This window comes from Dendrobates tinctorius, unplaced genomic scaffold, assembly GCF_039654945.1.
Source record: "Dendrobates tinctorius isolate UK_male_01 unplaced genomic scaffold, ASM3965494v1 ptg000012l, whole genome shotgun sequence".
Classification (NCBI taxonomy): domain Eukaryota; kingdom Metazoa; phylum Chordata; class Amphibia; order Anura; family Dendrobatidae; genus Dendrobates; species Dendrobates tinctorius.
Window position 1 is genome coordinate 16,278,388 of NW_027361680.1, and position 20,658 is coordinate 16,299,045.

At 45.2% G+C, this 20,658-nt stretch overlaps 1 protein-coding gene across 1 annotated transcript in view; it reads right to left on the bottom strand.

Annotated features, from left to right (window-relative positions):
• Nucleotides 1–14,869, bottom strand: part of GORAB (golgin, RAB6 interacting) — a 114,001-nt gene extending 99,132 nt beyond the window's left edge. The window contains exon 1 of the mRNA XM_073558016.1: nucleotides 14,501–14,869. Within this exon, the coding sequence (XP_073414117.1) occupies nucleotides 14,501–14,591 (91 nt within the window). The 5' untranslated portion in view covers nucleotides 14,592–14,869. The remainder of the gene's footprint in view (nucleotides 1–14,500) is intronic.
• Nucleotides 14,870–20,658: the final 5,789 nt, after the last annotated feature.

Consider the following 20,658-nt stretch of genomic DNA (forward strand, 5'->3'; position numbering starts at 1 on the left):
TAGAAAAAAAAAAAATATTCCCCCAATAAATCAATTTTTTGGAAATAAAAAACAAACAAACAATAAAAGTACACATATTAGGCATCGCCGCGTCCGTAACAACCTGCCCTATAAAACTGTCCCATTAGTTAACCACTTTAGCGAACCCCTTAAAAAATAAAAAACGAAGCAAAAAATAATGATTTATTATCATACCGCCAAACAAAAAGTGCAATAACGCGCGATCAAAAAGACGCATATAAATATCCATGGTACCGCTGAAAACGTCATCTTGTCCCGCAAAAAACGAGCTGCTATACAGCATCATCAGCGAAAAATTAAAAAAAAGTTATAGCTCGCAGACTAAAGCGATGCAAAAATAATTATTTTTTATATAAAATAGTTTTCATTGCATAAAACCGACAAAACATAAAAAAACCGACTTAAATGAGGTATCGCTGCAACCGTACTGACCCAAAGAATAAAACCGCTTTATCAATTTTACCCGACGCGGAACAGTGTAAACGCACCCCCCCCAAAAGAAATTCATGAAACGCTGGTTTTTGTTCATTCTGCGTCCCAAAAATCGGAATAAAAAGCGACCAAAAAATGTCACGTGCCCAAAAATGGTACCAATAAAATCGTCAACTCGACCCGCAAAAAATACGACCTCACATGACTCGGTGGGTCAAAATACGGAAAAATTATAGCTCTCAATATGTGGTGATGCAAAAACTATTTTTACAATAAAAAGCGTCATTTAGCGTATGACAGCTGCCAAACATAAAAACCCGCTATAAATAGTAAATCAAACCCCCCGTTATCACCCCCCTTAGTTAGGGAAAAATAATAAAATGAAAAGAAAATGTATTTATTTCCATTTTCCCATTAGGGTTAGGGCTAGGGTTAGGGCTGAGATTAGGGTTAGGGGTGGAGTTAGAAATGGGGGTTTCCAATGTTTGGGCACATTAGATGCTCTCCAAATGCAACATGGCGTCTGATCTCAATTCCAGCCAATTCTGAGTTGAAAAAGTCAAATGGTGCTCCTTCCCTTCCAAGCTCTGCCATGCGCCCAAACAGTGTTTTACCCCCACATGTAGGGTATCAGCCTACTCAGGACAAATTGCAAAACAACTTTTGGGGTCCAATTTCTCCTGTTACCTTTGGGAAAATAAAAAAATTGGGGACTAATTGATCATGTTTGTGGAAAAAATACGATTTTTTTATTTTCATGCCCGGGCATTATAAACTCCTGTTAAGCCCTTGGGGGTTCAAAGTGCTCACCACACATCTAGATAAGTTCCTTAGGGGGTCTAGTTTCCAAAATGGGGTCATTTGTGGGGGGTTGCCACTGTTTTGGTACATCAGGGGTTTTCCAGTCGCGACATGGTGTCCGATCTCAATTCCAGCCAAAAACGTCAAATGGCGCTGCTTCCCTTCCGAGCTCTGCCATGCGCCCAAATAGTGGTTTACCCTCACATGTGGGGTATCGGCGTACTCAGAACAAATTGCACAATAACTTTTAGGGTCCTGTTACCCTTGGGAAAATTGGGAAAATAAAAATTGGGGGTGCAAAGATCATTTTTTGCGGAAAAAATGATTTTTTTAATTGTACCGCTGTACGTTATAAACTTCTGTGAAGCCCTTGTGGGTTCAAAGTTCTCACCACATATCTAGATAAGTTCCTTGGGGGGTCTAGTTTCCAAAATGGGGTCACTTGTCGGTGGTTTCCACTGTTTAGGTATATCAGGGGCTCTCCAAAGGTGACATGGCGTCCGATCTGAATTCCAGCCAATTTTGCATTGAAAAAGTCAAACGGCGCTCCTTCCCTTCTGAGCTCTGCCATGCGCCGAAACAGTGGTTCCCCCCACATATCAGGTATCAGCGTACTCATGACCAATTGCACAATAAATTTTGCAGTCCAATTTCTCCTGTTACCCTTGGTAAAATAAAAAAATTGAACCTGAAGTATTTTTTTTGTGAAAAAAAGTTAAATGTTCATTTTTTTTTAAATATTCAAAAAATTCCTGTGACGCACCTAAAAGGTTAATAAACTTCTTGAATGTGGTTTTGAGCACCTTAAGGGGTGCAGTTTTTAGAATGGTGTCACTTTTGGGTATTTTCTATCATATAGACCCCTCAAAGTGGCTTCAAATGTGATGTGGTCCGTAAAAATAAAATGGTGTTGCAAAAATGAGAAATCGCTGGTCAATTTTTAACCCTTATAACTTCCTAACAAAAAAAAATTTTGGTTCCAAAATTGTGCTGATGAAAAGTAAACATGTGGGAAATGTTACTTATCAAGTTTTTTGTGTGCCGTATCGCTGTGATTTAAGGTCATAAAAATTCAAAGTTGGAAAATTGAGAAATTTTCAAAATTTTCGCCAAATTTCAATTTTTTTCACAAATAAACGCAAGTTATTTGAATGAAATTTTACCACTATCATGAAGTACAATATGTCATGAGAAAACAAGGTCAGAATCACTGGGATCCATGGAAGCGTTCCAGAGTTATGACCTCATAAAGGGACAGTAGTCAGAATTGTAAAAATTGGCCCGGTCATGAACGTGCAAACCACCCTTGGGGGTGAAGGGGTTAATCGGCCACGGAACCCCCCCTTCAAAAGATGGTTCTTATTTAACCACCAAGACAGGGAATCTAGTACCCCATCAGAAAGGGTTATCATCCCTTCTAAACGCCCCTGTAAACATTGTTGTGCATATAAAATCTCATGCTGCAAGGTTCTGGTATGGTACTGGGCCAATTGAACTGCTGGGATACAAGAAATGAGAGACCCCAGGAGAGACATTGCCTACCTCAGTGACATGTGAGGGCTATTCCTTGCTGACCTGACTTTTGATATTATGGTCAATTTTTTAGATTTTGGGAGAAGACACCTCTGACTTACGGAGTCCAGGTGTAATCCCAGGAAGGACTGTAGGGTTTCTGGAACCAGCCTGAATTTTTCTAAATTGACAATCCATCCTAATGCCTGTAAGGATGAAATAGTGTTAAGCAGGAGATCTTTACATTGGGAGGCAGATCTTCCTACAACTAGAAAATCATCCAGGTAGGGCAAAATTAGTTTATCTTGTTGACTTAGGTAGGTAAGCATCACCTCCAGCATTACTTTCGTGAACATTCGAGGGGCCATCGAAAGACCAAACGGCATAGCTGTGAATTGGAAATGACGGATTTGCCCTGCCAGGTTGACTGCCACCCTGAGGTACTGCTGGTGTTTGGTGTGTAAGGGAAGATGGTAAGCAAATTGTCTCTTCAGAGAGGAAGAGGACTAGAACTCTAGTGCCACCTATTGGAAGTAGCAATCCTAAAAGTCAATGTCGACCATTTAGGGAAGGTGGTAGTACGCATCCTTTTAGTCTAGCCCGGCCAACATACATCTGCGGAACAAAAGTTTGATAGCAGACCTGATTCATTCCATTTTAAAAGTACGATCACACAGAAAGGCATTTAATTTCCTAAGATTCATTATGGTACGGAACGAGCCATCTGGTTTAGGAACCAGGAACAAAGGGGAATAAAATCCTTTTCCTTTCTGATCCCCAGGAGCCTCTACCAGAACTTTCTTGGATAATAGAGTGGAAATTTCCAATTGCAGCGCTTCTTGTTTTGGTGCTCCAAGATATGTCACTATGAATGAATCCTGAGGAATTCGAAACAATTCCAATTTTAGCCCAAATTTTTTTAGGTCGAAGATCCATTGACTTGATGTTATATGCTTCCACTTATGGTAGAAAAATTTTAATCTACCACCTACTGGGGGATCTGCACTAAAGGTATCTGCTACGTTTTGTTGCAGAGGATCCACTAAACAAAGCACCTCTTTGCTTAGTTTCCTTTGTTTCCCAGCGGTCTTTTTGGGTTTCGTATGGCTTCCTTCTACTAAATGGCTGTCTTCTGAACACCCTCCTATAGGAAGGAAGAGATTGATTAGGGAACCCCTTCCTTCTCTCTCCTGCCTTGGTGAGTAAATCGTCCAGTATCTTTCCGAACAGGAACTCAACCCTGGCACAGGATTGTGCAGTTTCCATTTTGACTGCGCATCTCCTTTTAAGCTCTTTAGCCATAGAGATCGTTGAGCCGCATTAACTAAGCCGGCCGACCTAGCCGCTAGGCGCAGGAAATCCGCCAATGCGTCTGCCAAGAATGCCGCAGCCCCTTTGCTTAATGGAATTGTAGGCAGGATCTTTTCTCTGGCCACTTTCCCTTTGATCTGCTGCTCTAATTTATCTAACCAGACAAGCAACAACCTTGCCGTACATGTGCTGGATATGGCTGGTCTGAAAGCTCCAGTGTTAGCTTCCCATGACCATTTGAGCATAGTTTCAGCTTTACGGTTGAGTGGATCCGGTAGGACCCCTGCATCTTCCACCGGCAGGACAGATTGCTGTGATGTGGATGCAACAGACGCAAAAACCCTCGCTGGCTTTGCTTGTCCCACTCCTTTTTAACTAGGTCTTTAATGGCGGAGATTACTGATAAGGCTCTGCGTTTTTTCTGTGCTAGTCCGGCGAACATTATGTCCTGTGCGGACCTGGACTCCTTCGTAGCCGGACACCCCATTGTATTTCGAACAGATTTCACAAGATTGTCAATGCTGTCGATAGGGAAGCAGAAACGGCCATCGTCTTCTGATGAGCTTGATGATGAACCTGAGGATACAGAAGACTGGATCAGGCCCTCCTCGGATTCTGAACTAGAAGCTGGGGAAAGGGTTTTGCTCCCACTCCACTGTTTTGAAACACTAGATTGCCCCAATGCCTGAATCTCCTCTCTAATTATGGCTCTTACATCTGTGGATGTTACTGCAGCTTCCTCCTGTAGAGTTTGGCTAATGCAGTCCGGACATAACCTTTTAGAGTATGAGTCAGGAAGGGGCTGCGTGCACAGGGCCCATTCTTTGTGTTTAGTTTTATGGGTCTTTTTCTTAGCCTAGGAAAAGGGGAGGTACAGAAAAGGAAGGGGTCAGTTTAATAGGCAGATACGTTTAGTAGAAAACACCGTGTGCACTACTGTAGTGGTGCCAAGTTAGGTTCCCAAACCATATATGATAAAATGAAAACCTGGCACACAACTTAATGCTTGGTGAGGCAGTTTATTGTAGTACCAGAAAATGTTTCGGTCAATATAGACCTTCATCAGTTACGTGCTAGTATGTTTGAAAGTAGCTTGAAGGAGGGCGCTTTTTATGTTATTCACTGATAACGCCAGTAATCAAATGGTCAGAATGCTTGAGGACAAGTGGTGTTTACCCACGTCCAGGAGGACCAGGCTGCGCTGATATTTTCAACTATTAAGATTATCCTGCGTTACAGCAGCATTCTGACCATTTGATTACTGGCGTTATCAGTGAATAACATAAAAAGCGCCCTCCTTCAAGCTACTTTCAAACATACTAGCACGTAACTGATGAAGGTCTATATTGACCGAAACGTTTTCTGGTACTACAATAAACTGCCTCACCAAGCATTAAGTTGAGTGCCAGGTTTTCATTTTATCATATATAGTTTAATAGGCAGAGTCTCATTCACACTCACCCAGTGAAGCCACAACGGTACCGGTTCTGGAGGCGGGGACCATTTAGGATCTAGGTAGTTCCTCTTCTCTACTTCGTTGCCCTCTGCTTGTGGATCGCTCCTTTCTGGAGCGTCCACTGCTGCTTTTAGTGCTGCTGCTCTTTACGCTGCTCTGCATCGCCACCGCGGGTGGGTGCGCTTCATGTGCCAGAGACGCCATGATGAACACGCCGGCTCTCTGTACCGCCGGCTTTTTTTTTAAAACATGGCGCCACTACTCCGCCTCCCTGGCCCTCCCCCGGAAGCGCTCCAGCCAGGCCGGTACCCGTTACTGCGACAATGATTGAAAACACCGGCTGACGTCCCCACCGGCGGCTCCCGTACGTGCCCTCGTGAGACCGGGCCGCCCACCCCCGGTACCTCATGGATGACGACCAGACGAGGGGGGGGGGGGGGGAGCTGTATGCAGGGGCTCCCCTGTCGCTGCTTCAGGTGCCACAGCCCCTGCTGTTCCCTCAGATACCACACTAGCGGATGCCTGTGGCCCAGGAATTTCTTCTGCAGGTATTCCAGGGATTTCGATAGGAACAGGTAACAAACTGAGGAGAGGGGGACCGCCCCTTTTATTCTGTAGGTTTACTGTTCCTATGGGTGGATCCCTCTCTCATGTGGGTGCTGTCGTGGTAAAGGGTAAAATATATGTAGATTATAGAGGAATGAACAAATATCCCATAAAAACAGGTGTATATTATATTCTCTAACCTTGATAGGTCCAAAGACAGGGAGCGGTATTACAGATTTCAAGTACATCTTGGATATAAAATGAAGATGAAATATATGTATATAATAGGGGAATTAACACATATCCCAGATAAAGTGATGGGTGTCTCAATATGGAAACTGCTGCTGGTACCAACCTATTGCGCGGTACCACCAGCGGAACACCGTGGCTGAATCATTCGGCTGATCCCGGAGGCAGACACGTCACGCATCTACAGGCAGAAGAAGCCGGTCACATTGTTTTCCCACAACGAAAGTTCATTTTAAAAATTGTCTGTGTCTGACCGTGTACGGAGCATACCACATCTCCAGGGCAGGGGAGGAGCCAAAAGACAATACTGACTTTACAGCAGGAGATCATTAACCCTTTAATCCCATATGACGTACTATCCCGTCCATGTGCCAAGGGACTTAATTCCCAGGGACGGGATAGTACGTCATAGCGATCAGCGGCGCCCACGTGGTGAGCGCCGCTAATCGCGGCCGGGTGTCAGCTGGTTATCACAGCTGACACCCGGCACAATGTGTCAGGGGTGGTCACGGACCGCCCCCGACACGTTAACCCCTTGCACACCGCGATCAAACACGATTGCGGTGTACCGGGGGTTAAAGGGAAGCATCGGCAGGGAGGGGGCTCCCTCCGTGCTTCCCTGAGCCCCCCACGGCAGCGCAATGTGCAGCGCTGCTGGGGGGGCTCCTTCCCTGCAGGCTCCCGAATCCAAGATGGCGACGGGGACCTTTCGGGGGCCTGCAGGGAGCCGGCTTCCTCAGTGCCTGCAAAGCGCAGGCACGAGGAAGCCTGCTGATCTGTCACAGTGATCTGTGATGTGACAGATCAGCGATCTGTCACAGGACAGTGATGTCCCACCTGGGACAATGTAACAAAGTTAAAAAAAAAAAAGTGTTAAAATAATTTGAAAAAAAAATTGCCAAATAAATTAGAAAAAAAAAAATATTCCCCCAATCAATTGATTTTTTGGAAATAATAAAAAAAAAACAATAAAAGTACACATATTTGGTATCACCGCGTCCGTAACGACCTGCCCTATAAAACTGTCCCATTAGTTAACCCCTTTAGCGAACCCCTTAAAAAATAAAAAACGAAGCAAAAAATAATGTTTTATTATCATACCGCCGAACAAAAAGTGCAATAACGCGCGATCAAAATGACGCATATAATACCGCTGAAAACGTCATCTTGTCCTGCAAAAAAACGAGCTGCCATACAGTATCAGCGAAAAAATAAAAAAAAGTTATAGCTCGCAGAATAAAGCGATGCAAAAATAATTTTTTATATAAAATAGTTTTCTTTGCATAAAACCGACAAAACAAAAAAAAACCTAAATGAGGTATCGCTGTAACCGTACTGACCCGAAGAATAAAACCGCTTTATCAATTTTATCGCACGCAGAACGGTGTAAACGCACCCCCCCAAAAGAAATTCATGAAACGCTGGTTTTTGTTCATTCTGCGTCCCAAAAATCGGAATAAAAAGCGATCGAAAAAATGTCACGTGCCCGAAAATGGTACCAATAAAAACGTCAACTCATCCCGCAAAAAATAATACCTCACATGACTCGGTGGGTCAAAATATGGAAAAATTATAGCTCTCAATATGTGGTGATGCAAAAAATATTTTTATAATAAAAAGCGTCATTTAGCGTATGACAGCTGCCAAACATAAAAACCCGCCATAAATAGTAAATCAAACCCCCCGTTATCACCCCCTTAGTTAGGGAAAAATAATAAAATGAAAAGAAAATGTATTTATTTCCATTTTCCCATTAGGGTTAGGGCTGAGATTAGGGTTAGGGTTGGAGTTAGAATTGGGGGGTTTCCACTGTTTGGGCACATCAGGTACTCTCCAAATGCAACGTGGCGTCTGATCTCAATTCCAGCCAATTCTGAGTTGAAAAAGTCAAATGGTGGTCCTTCCCTTCCAAGCTCTGCCATGCTCCCAAACAGTGTTTTACCCCCACATATGGGGTATCAGCCTACTCAGGACAAATTGCAAAACAACATTTGGGGTCTAATTTCTTCTGTTACCCTTAGGAAAATAATAAATTGGGGGCAAAAATATCATTTTTGTGGAAAAAAATTATTTTTATATTTTCACGCCCGGGCGTTATAAACTTCTGTGAAGCACTTGGGGGTTCAAAGTGCTCACCACACATCTAGATAAGTTCCGTGGGGGGTCTAGTTTCCAAAATGGGGTCACTTGTGGGGAGTTTCAATAGTTTAGGTACATCAGGGGCTCTCCAAAAGCAACATGACACCCGCAGACCATTCCATCAAAGTCTGCATTCCAAAACGTCACTACTTCCCTTCCGAGACCCGACGTGTTCCCATACAGTAGTTTTCTCCCACATATGGGGTATCGGCGTACTCAGGACAAATTGGACAACTTTTGGGGTCCAATTTCTCCTGTTACCCTTGGGGAAATAAAGAAATTGGTGACTAAAAGAACATGTTTGTGGAAAAAATACGATTTTTTTTATTTTCACGCCCGGGCGTTATAAACTTCTGTGAAGCACTGGAGGGGTCAAAGTGCTTACCACACATCTAGGTAAGTTCCTTTGGGGGTCTAGTTTCCAAAATGGTGTCATTTGTGGGGGGTTTCCACTGTTTTGGAACATCAGGGGCTCTCCAAACGAGACATGGTGTCCGATCTCAATTCCAGCCAAAAAGTCAAATGGCGCTGCTTCCCTTCCGAGCACTGCCATGCGCCCAAATGTGGTCTACCCCCACATATGGGGTATCAGCGTACTCAGGACAAATTGCACAATAACTTTTAGGGTCCTGTTACCCTTGGAAAAATAAGAATTGAGGATGAAAAGATTATTTTTTGTGGACAAAAATATGATTTTTTTAATTGTACCGCTGTACGTTATAAACTTCTGTGAAGCCCTTGTGGGTTTAAAGTTCTCACCACATATCTAGATAAGTTCCTTGGGGGGTCTAGTTTCCAAAATGGGGTCACTTGTGGAGGGTTTCCACTGTTTAGGTACATCAGGGGCTCTCCAAACGTGACATGGCGTCCGATCTGAATTACAGCCAATTTTGCATTGAAAAAGACAAACGGCGCTCCTTCCCTTCTGAGCTCAGCCATGCGCCGAAACAGTGGTCACCCCCCACATATCAGGTATCAGCGTACTCAGGACAAATTGCACAATAAATTTTGCAGTCCAATTTCTCCTGTTACCCTTGGTAAAATGAAAAAAAATTGAACCTGAAGTATTTTTTTTGTGAAAAAAAGTTAAATGTTCATTTTTTTTAAATATTCAAAAAATTCCTGTGAAGCACCTGAAGGGTTAATAAACTTCTTGAATGTGGTTTTGAGCACCTTAAGGGGTGCAGTTTTTAGAATGGTGTCACTTTTGGGTATTTTCTATCATATAGACCCCTCAAAGTGGCTTCAAATGTGATGTGGTCTGTAAAAATAAAATGGTGTTGCAAAAATGAGAAATCGCTGGTCAATTTTTAACCCTTATAACTTCCTAACAAAAAAAAATTTTGGTTCCAAAATTGTGCTGATGTAAAGTAAACATGTGGGAAATGTTACTTATCAAGTTTTTTGTGTGCCGTAATCTCTGTGATTTAAGGGCATAAAAATTCAAAGTTGGAAAATTGCAAAATCTTCGCCAAATTTCCGTTTTTTTCACAAATAAACGCAAGTTATTTGAATGAAATTTTTCCACTAACATGAAGTACAATATGTCACGAGAAAACAAGGTCAGAATCACCGGGATCCATGGAAGCGCTTCAGAGTTATTACCTCATAAAGGACAGTGGTCAGAATTGTAAAAATTGGCCCGGTCATGAACGTGCAAACCACCATTGGGGCTTAAGGGGTTAAGGATTCATTTTGTGAGGTAAAATATTTAACTGACTGTTTTACACAATATTTTACCTCACAAAATGAATCCTCTGCGATCTCCTGCTGTAAAGCCAGTATTGTCTTGTGCTTCCTCCCTTGCCCAGGAGCTGTGGTATGTTTTATACATAATCAGACACAGGGGTGAGAGGGACAGTGCACAGGGAAATGACAGCTCAAACGGGACAGCACATGAGGGGAGAACACAGCACAGGAAGGAGAGAGACAGCAGAGAAGGGGGATAGCACATGGGCTAGACAGGTCAAAGAAGAGAGCACAGATGGGAGAAGTCAGCACATGGGGAAAGAGAGAGTGGATAGGTGGGTGACCACATTGGGGGGGGGGGGGGAGAGACTCTCAACGCTTCAAAGCCTGCCCCCATCGTGACATTACCGCCCTCCCGATGCGATAGCATCGGGCCTCCATCCAGTGAACGCATGTCCCATATAAACAGGTGTATATTATATTCCCTGAGCTTTATAGGTGGGAAATGTAACATACCTCTGTTTATATGGGATATGTGTTCATTCTCCTATTATCTACATATATTTCATGTTCATTCCCCACCTACCAAGCTCAGGGAATTTAATATACACCTGTTTATATTGGATGTGTGTTCATTCCTCTATCTACATACAGGGGTTTAACAAAATAATGGAAACACCTAACGTTTTGGCATCATAATCTTCGAACATGTTATAAACATGCAAACTGTGACATATTACCATATGTCACGGTTTGCATGTTTATAACATGTTTTATAGTTGATTATTTGTGATATGTGTATGTAAATTAACTGTTTATTTTGCAGAATTGTAAGAACATTGATGAGAACCTGATACCAATGGCAGACCTCTCAGATTTTCAAAGAGGCCAAATTGTTGGTGCTCGTATGGCAGGCGCTAGTGATATCGCTAGCAATATTGCTATAACGTCACTGGTTTTGTGACGTTATAGCGATATTGCTAGCGATATCGCTATGTGTGATACTTACCTCCGAACGGCTCCCCCGCCGTCTGTCGCTGATTGCGCGAGAATGTCCTGGGCCGTTTCTCGTCGGCCACTTCCTGCTGGGCTTCCTGTGGCGCCGACGAGCGACGCGTGGAGGCGGGCGGGAGGACATCAGGATCGTCGCGCCTGACAGGTAAGTAGCGACCCCCGTCCACTGCTATGTCGCTGGTGAGATATGCCTGTTTGGCAGCTCACTAGCAACCACTTAGCGATGCACCAGCGATCCTGACCGGGTCATATCGTGGTCGGGATCGCTGGTGCATCGCTAAGTGTAACGGTACCCTAACAGAAAGTGCCCGAATGCTTGTCAAGAGGTACTGTCTCCAAAGTAATGACTGTGTTTGAAAGAGAAGGGAAAACGTCCGCAGCAAAGCACAGGTCCGGCCGAAAGTCGAAGTTGACAGAGAGACCGTCGGACTCTAAAGCGAATTGTGAGAGAGGATCGCAAGAACACGGCTCTGAAAATCACTGCTGAGCTCAATGAACACCTACAGAACCCAGTTTCCACGAAAACTGTTTGTTGGGAGCTGCACAAATCTGGATTCCACGGAAGAGCTGCAATTCGAAAACCGCTGCTCTCAATGACAAATGTTTCCAAGCGTTTAGAGTGGTGTAGAAACCTCCGGAATTGGTCCCTCGAGCAGTGGAAACGTGATATTCTCAGACGAATCATCGTTTACCCTGTTTCCGACCTCCGGCCGAGTGTACGTTTGGAGACAGCCAAAAGAAGCATTCCATCCAGACTGCCTTCTCCCAACCGTAAAACATGGCGGAGGTTCTGTGATGATCTGGGGTGCTATTTCGTGGAGATCCGCCGGGCCAATGATATCCCTTCATGGAAGAATTAACAGCCGAGATTTTTTAGGCATTTTGGGCGACCAAGTGCATCCTATGGTTCAAGCACTGTTCCCAGAGGGGAACGCCATCTTTCAGGATGATAATGCACCAATTCATACAGCTAAAATCGTTAAAGCATGGCACGAGGAACATTGTAATGAAGTTGAGCATCTCATCTGGCCCAAATAATCCCCAGACCTCAACATTATTGAGCATTTAACCCCTTAATGACTAGAGCTTTTTTCGATTTTTCGCATTTGTTTTTCGCTCCCCTTCTTTCCAGAGCCATAACTTTTTTATTTTTCCGTCTATATGGCCATGTGAGGGCTTATTTTTTGTGGGACGAGTTGTACTTTTAAATGACAGCATTGGTTTTACCATGTCGTGTACTCAAAAACGGGAAAAAATTCCAAGTGCGGTGAAATTGCAAAAAAAGTGCAATCCCACACTTGTTTTTTGCTTGGCTTTTTTGATAGGTTCACTAGATGCTAAATCTGACCTGCCATTATGATTCTCCAGGTCATTACGAGTTCATAGACACCAAAAATGTCTATGTCCTCTTATCTAAGTGGTGAAAAAAAATTCCAAAGTTTGCTAAAAAAAAAAAAAATTTGCGCAATTTTCCGAGACCTGTAGCGTCTCCATTTTTTGTGATCTGGGGTCAGGTGAGGGCTTATTTTTTCCATGCCGGGCTGACTTTTTAATGATACCATTTTTGTGCATATACGTTCTTTTGATCGCCCGTTATTGCATTTTAATTCAATGTCTTGGCGACCAAAAAAACGTAATTCTAGCGTTTTGAATTTTTTTCTCGCTACGCCATTTAGCTATCGGGTTAATGCTTTTTCTTTTATTGATAGATCGGGCGATTCTGAACGTGGCGATACCTAATATGTGTATGTGGGATTTTTTTTTTTACTGTTTTATTTTGATTGGGGCGAAAGGGGGGTGATATGAATTTTTAGGTTTTTTTAATTTTTTTTTATTTTTAAACATTTTTTTTATATTTACTTTAGGCATGCTTCAATAGCCTCCATAGGAGGCTAGAAGCATGCGCAACCCGATCGGCTCTGCTACATATGGGCGATGAGCAGATCGCCCATATGTAGCAAATTTGCTCCTGTGCTTTCAGCGCCGACTACCGGGTGGCGCTGAAAGCCATATGCCTGGAACAACCATAGAGGTCTCATAGAGACCTCTGGTTGTCCAGGCAACATGACGCCGACCCCCGATCATATGACGGGGTCGGCGATGACAGCGGGATTTAACCAGTTAATAGGCGCGGGTGGACGGCGATTCCGCTCGCGCAGGCCCATTGCGGGCACATGTCAGCTGTTCATAACAGCTGACATGTCCCGGCTTTGATGCGGGCTCAGCGCCGGAGCCCTCATCAAAGCAGGGGATATGTCTAATGATGGACTGTGTCCGTCATTGTACATTAAGGGGTTAAGGTCGATTTTAGAGATTCAAGTTAGACATCAATTTCCGCCGCCATCGTCGCTCAAAGAACTGGAGGGTGTTTTAACTGAAGAATGGGCTAAAATTCCTTTGGACACAATTCACACGTATGAATCCATACCTCGGAGAATCGAGGCTGTAATCGCCGCAAAAGGTGGACCTACAGCATATTAATCTAACTTTTGTTGATGTTTCTAGGTGTTTCCATTATTTTGTCCAACCCCTGTATATTTAATGTTCATTCCCCTCCTATAAGGCACAGGGAATATAATATACACCTGTTTATATGAAATATTTGCTCATTCTCCTATTATCTACATATATTTCATGTTCATTCCCCTCCTATAAAGCTCAGGGAATATACACCTGTTTATATGGGATGTATGTTTATTCCTCTATTATCTACATATATTTCTTGTTCATTTCATATCCAAGATGCACTAGAAAACTGTAATACCTCTCCCTGTCTTTGGACCTATGAGTTACGTTCATTCTTTTTCATTCCTTTTATTAATTCTTTTTAGTACGTCCCTTTACAAGATAAAGTAACAAAATACTAAGACAACACAACTACAACATAGTGTATTATGCTGCCCAGTGCCTGCAGGTAGCCAAGCGCTGCAGGGAGAAAATGAATCGTATTCTCCCCGGCAGCAGCATTACCATGTTAGTCAGGGCAGCATGGATTCAGGATACAGAGAGGCAGGTGTCCCCGCGTCCCCCGGTATTAGGGCCGGCTGTCTGTCTGGGCTGGAGGCACAGTTACACCCGCTGCTCTCTATACTCAGAGCAGTAAATGAACCCTCGCCGCTGCTGCCCCAGGACAAAAAACGTAACTCTACTGGAGAGAATAAAGATCATTTTCTCCCTGCAGCGGTCAGCTATGGGTTACTAGCATTTTTCCTGGTGACAAGTTCCCTTTAGTGCAATATCCCCAATACAAAAGTTTCCATTGGGTAATGAACCTGCTGAAGCCAGTGACGCCCGTGCACTGAGGCCAGTCAAAGCCCTGCAGCACTGTACCTCGCCGGGACCTCATCCTTCTGAGCTCGTCCTCAGAGAAGCCGGCCCAGCCCGCCATCCGCGCAGCTCCAGACATGGGACCAGAGTCCATACACTCTCCTCTAGTCAGCGCAGCTTCCGCCTCACACGCGTCCTGCCACGTCACAGGCCGGGCTCAGGACCCCAGAGGACTGTCCTGCGGTGCCTGGCGGGAGATACGGGGAAAGCCCTCCTCGGCCATGTCCCCAGCCCCTGTCCTCCGCAACCCCTGAGTATACGCGCAAGACACATGCAGGACTGCGCCGCCGGCTTGTTGTTTTGTTCTGGTGACTGACATGTCTGCTGGCGGGATCGCTCCTCACTGAAGAAGCGCGAGTGCGCGCGGACGTAGGGGCTGGCGGGGGCTGAGAGGGCTGGCGAGCAATAGCCTCCAGATATGAAGGGTGCAGGTCCTGGCACCTGATCCACGCTACAATGCTCAAGTTGGATTCTTATTCTGACACTTTTTTTTTTTCATTTTGTTTACAGGTTTAACAACAATGAGAAATCACAATAATAAAATACAATACAGCAGGGTGTCCTGATGTGAATACAGGCTGCTGAAAGGGTTAAAATGACTTTGGGCCCCTGATCGCACACTGCACACCCTGGTAGTGATGCCCCAAGCATGAATCGGGCTCCTCCAGCCTGGCCCAAGGGTTCTGGGCACCAGGGCTGGCATCAATGTGGGCAAATAGCCAATTCTCCCAGATCTGAAGAAGTAACTGCTGTTTGTAACCCCTTTACCCCCAAGGGTGGTTTGCACGTTAATGACCAGGCCAACATTTACAATTCTGACCACTGTCCCTTTATGGGGTAATAACTCTGGAACGCTTTCATGGATCCCGGTGATTCTGACATTGTTTTCTTGTGACATATTGTACTTCATGTTAGTGGTAAAATTTCTTCACTATAACTAGCATTTATTTGTGTAAAAAAGGCAATTTGGCGAAAATTTTGCAATTTTCAAAATTTTTATGCCCTTAAATCAGAGAGATATGGCACACAAAAAATGTAATAAATAACATTTCGCACATGTCTGCTTTACATCAGCACAATTTTGGAACCAATTTTTTTTTTTTGTTAAGAAGTTATAAGGGTTAAAAGTTGACCAGCGATTTCTCATTTTTGCATCAAAATTTACAAAACCATTATTTTAGGGACCACATCACATTTGAAGTCACTTTGAGGGGTCTATATGATAGAAAATCCCCTAAAGTGACACCATTCTAAAACTGCACACCTCAACCTGATCAAAACCACATTCGAGAAGTTTATTAACCCTTCAGGTGCTTCACAGGAGCAGAAGCAACGTGGAAGGAAAAAATAAACATTTAACTTTTTAGTCACAAAAATGATCTTTCAGCAACAATTTTTTAATTTTTCCAAGGGTAAAAGGTGAAAATTGACCCCAAAATTTATTGTGCAATTTGTCCTGAGTATGCTGATACCCCATATGTGAGGGGGGGGGGTAGTGGAACCACTGTTTGGGTGCACGGCAGGGCTCGGAAGGAAAGGAGCGCCGTTTGACTTTTTCAAACTAAAATTGGCTGGAATTGAGGTCAGACGCCATGTCGCGTTTGACGAGCCCCTAATGTGCCTAAACAGTGGAAATTCTCCACAAGTGACCCCATTTTGGAAACTAGACCCCCCCCCCCCCAAGGAACTTATCTAGATGTGTGGTGACAACTTTGAACTCTCGAGTGCTTCACAGAAGTTTATAACGCCCGGGCGTGAAGATAAAAAATCCTATTTTTCCGCAAACATAATCATTTAGTCCCCTAAGGGTAACAGGAGAAATTGGACCCCAAAACATGTTGTCCAATTTGTCCTGAGTACGCTGATACTCCATATGTGGGAGGAAACCACTGTTTGGGCACACGCCGGAAGGGAATCAGCACCATTTGACTTTTTCAAACTAAAATTGGCTGGAATTGAGATCGCATGCCATGTCGCATTTGGCGAGCCCCTGATGTGCCTAAACAGTGGAAAGCTCCCACAAGTGACCCCATTTTGGAAACTAGACCCCTAAAGAACTTATCTAGATTTGTGGTGAGCATTTTGAACCCCCAGCTGCTTTGCTAAAGTTTATAATGCCCAGGCGTGAAAAAAAAAAATTCCACAAAAATGATATTTTAGTCCCCAATTTTTTACTTTCTCAAGGGTATCAGGAGAAATTGGACCACAAAAGTTGATGTCCAATTTGTCCTGAGTACGCTGATACCACCCCACATGTGGGGGTGACCACTGTTTTGGCACACGGTAGGGCTCAGAAGGGATGGAGCGCTGTTTGACTTTTTCAAACTTAAATTGGCTGGAATTGAGATCGGACGCCATGTCGCATTTGGCGAGCCCCTAATGTGCCTAAACAGTGGAAACCTCCCACAAGAGACCACATATTGGAAACTAGACACCAAAGGAACTTATCTAGATTTGTGGTGAGAACTTTGAACCCCCAAGTGTTTCACTAAAGTTTATAATGCCCGGGCGTGAAAATATAAAATCCTATTTTTTTTCCACAAAAATTACCTTTTTGTCCCCAATTTTTTAATTTTCCCAAGTGTAACAGGAGAAATTGGACCTCAAAAGTTGATATTTTAGTCCCCAATTTTTTACTTTCTCAAGGGCATCAGGAGAAATTGGACCCCAAAAGTTGGTACGCTGGTACCTCACATGTGGGAGAAAACTACTGTATGCGGACATGTCGGGGCTCCAAAGGGGAGTAGTGATGTTTTGGAATGCAGACTTTGATGGAATGGTCTGCGTGCGTCATGTTCCGGTTGCAGAGCTCCTTTTTTGCAGCTTACCTTTTCTTCCAGTTGGCAGGACCACCCCCGGGAAATGCTGACCTGGTACAATATAAGCACCTTCAGTTCAGGAAGTACTGGGGCCCGCTCCTTCCTGAGTGCCAAATATCAGGGCCTTAACCACTACCTCCTGGAACTGAAAGTACGACGTATCGGTGTGGCGTGCACATTGTGACAGCAGGAAAGCATTGAGCTTTGCCATTTGTACGGTGTGCACGGCCAGGTTTTTGTACCACACCCTGGCCTTTCTCAAAGCACTGTGTGGTTGGAGGAGTTGATTGGAGAGATCAACGCCCCCATGTTTCTCCCTCACCCATGACAGCACCACGGAGAGAGGGGGTCCGCCCATCAAGGACAGGAACCTACAGACAAAAGAGCGGCACCTCTCCGCCCCAGTTGGGTTCCTGTCCTTGACGGGTGAACCACGGCAGCAGGAGCGCAGCACTTACCGGGGTGAAGATCCGGGACCGTCCCGTCCGCGGTCAGACAGCGGGGAGGCCCCTGTCGCGGCGGGGTCGGTTGCCGAAGCCGCCACCGCTGCAGCTGAGGGGCTGTCCAGGGTGAGCGGGCGGGGAGGACCGGGCCGCCGCTCCGGGAGGAGTAGGGGCCGGGGGACGCCGGTATAGGGGCAGCGCCGGGTACAGAGGTGTACCAAGATGGCGCTGCCCCGGAAATAGAAGGAGGAACTTCCGGGTCCCCGCGGTCAGCGCATGCGCAGTGCGCACTCCCCGGGGAGGCAGCGGTGCAGGCCGGGAAAACAGGTGATGCCAGGGCGGCCTATTCGAATTTGGAACGCTGAAGCAGCCTCAGGGCTGGAAGCGTTCAGGCGTGATGGATAGCGACCAGCATGAGGAGCTACAGCAGCCTAAGCAGCAGCAGCAACATAGGCAGCATCACCAGCACCGCCAAAAGGATAAAGACGGACGGGAGAGCCGGTCCAGTAGTCACTCCACGCAGCAATCAACTGCAAGGAGCAAGTCACCTGCCGTGGATCGCCCAGTGAGGGATTTGGATCCACTTCCAGAACCGGTACCTGCAACCGCGCATGGGGGGGTAAGTGGATCTTCGTGAATGTTCCCCATTGTAATAGACTTCTTTCCCTTATCAGGGAAAAGAGAAAAAACCAAGAACAGGGAATGCCCCACCTGTAGGAAGCCATTACCAACGCCCTGGGAGAAAAAATTATGTGACTCCTGTATACAGGAGGTCCTCGGCGGTGAAACCCTGGATCATGCCGCAGACCTAAGGGCGGTAATCCGCGCAGAAATTCAGAGTGCCCTTTCATCCAAAAAACGGGAAAGGAAAGGAAGGAAGGGGGACGTGGTAATAGAGTCCCAATCAGAGAGCTTATCGTCAGGGCAAGTCACCTCCCATACTGTAAACACCGACTCGTCATCCTCCGAAGAGGAGACGGAAGGTCGTCATTGTTTCCCCCTGGACGAAGTGGATGCCTTAGTAAAAGCGGTAAGATCCACTATGGGGGTGGAAGACCCCCGGACTGATAGATCAGTCCAGGACATTATGTTCGGAGGACTGGGTCAAAAGAAACGGAGGGTATTTCCGTTAAATAAGAACGTCCAAGGCCTCATAGATAAAGAATGGGAAAAACCGGATAGGAAAAAATCTACGGTTCGTTCCATCAAAAGAAAGTACCCATTTGATGAGGAGGCATCCACATCGTGGGATAAAGCCCCCAAACTAGACGTGGCGGTAGCCAAAGCTTCAAGAAGGTTTGCGCTCCCCTTTGAAGATATGGGTACCCTGAAAGACCCATTAGATAAAAAAGCGGATACCCTACTTAAGGGCACCTGGGAATCAGCAGGGGGAAACATCAGGCCGGCGGTAGCGGCAACCTGTACCTCCAGAGCTCTTATGGTATGGATAGACCAATTGGAGAGACAGATAAGGGAGGGGGTTCCCAGAGATAAAATCCTGGAATCCATGCCAATGATAAGAGGGGCGGCAGCCTTCCTGGCCGACTCTTCGGCTGATTCGATAAGATTTTCATCCAAAACGGCAGCCTTGTCGAATGCAGCTAGAAGAGCTTTGTGGTTAAAATGTTGGCCTGGGGATCTCAAGACAAAAATGAAGTTATGCGCCATTCCCTGTGAAGGAAAATTCCTCTTCGGGGAAACTTTGGATGACATCCTCGAAAAGGCAGGCGACAAAAAGAAAGGCTTCCCAAACCTAGGACCAGTGAGCGCCATGGGCTTTAAACGGTCCTTTCGGAACAAAAAGTTCTTTCAGAGGAGACCCCCGAGAGACCAAAAATGGGAAGACAGAAGAAGGGACAGGGGGTTCATCTTCGGTAACTCGTCCCGGGATAAAAAACCCGCCAAGTGACTGTGGGCCCAGGGTGGGAGGGAGACTAAGTTTTTTCCTCCCAGCCTGGGAGAAAATATCCAACAATCCCTGGCTGATAAATCTTATAAGATCAGGATTAAGGATAAGCTTTTATTCTCTCCCGCCGCAAAAATATATAATTACCCCGATAAGGTCGTCAAAAAACGAACAAGACGCCCTCGAAAAGGAGGTCCTGAGTATGTTGGACAAAAAAGTCCTACAAGAGGTTCCCCCACAGGAGAGAGGCAGGGGGTTCTACTCGCCTCTCTTCCTAGTAACCAAACCAGACGGCACCTTCCGCACCATCATAAATTTAAAAAGACTGAATTGCTATATCAAGAACGAAAAATTCAAGATGGAGTCGATCAAATCGACCATCAAAATTCTCTTTCCGCAATGCTTTATGGTGGTCTTAGACCTCAGCGATGCCTACTACCATGTCCCCATTCACAAAGAATCCAGGCAATACCTCAGGCTAGCGGTCTCGATAGCAGGAGAAATAAGAGAATTCCAATACAGGGCCCTGCCATTTGGGATCTCAGTGGCTCCACGGGTCTTTACGAAATTGGTGGCAGAGATGATGGCTCACATAAGAGAACAGGATGTTCTGATAGTGCCATATTTGGACGACTTTTTAATAGCGAGCAACTCAGGCCAGAAATGCACAGAACAGAGGGACAGAGTGATGAGCACTCTAAAAAACCTCAGGTGGCTTCTGAACCTGAAAAAGTCAAGGCTGGAACCAAGGAGAGTCCAGGAGTTCCTAGGCGTGACACTGGATTCAAACATCCAAGTGTGTTACTTGCCAAATCACAAAAGGGACAGAATCATTCATATGTTACAAAAAGCGAGGCAAAACCCTTCTATGACACTAAGACGAGCAATGTCTCTGTTAGGGTCCCTCTCTGCATGCTTGCCGGTGGTCCAGTGGGCACAAATACACATAAGGGATCTGCAGTGGGATGTCCTGACCAACCAGTGGGCTTTAGG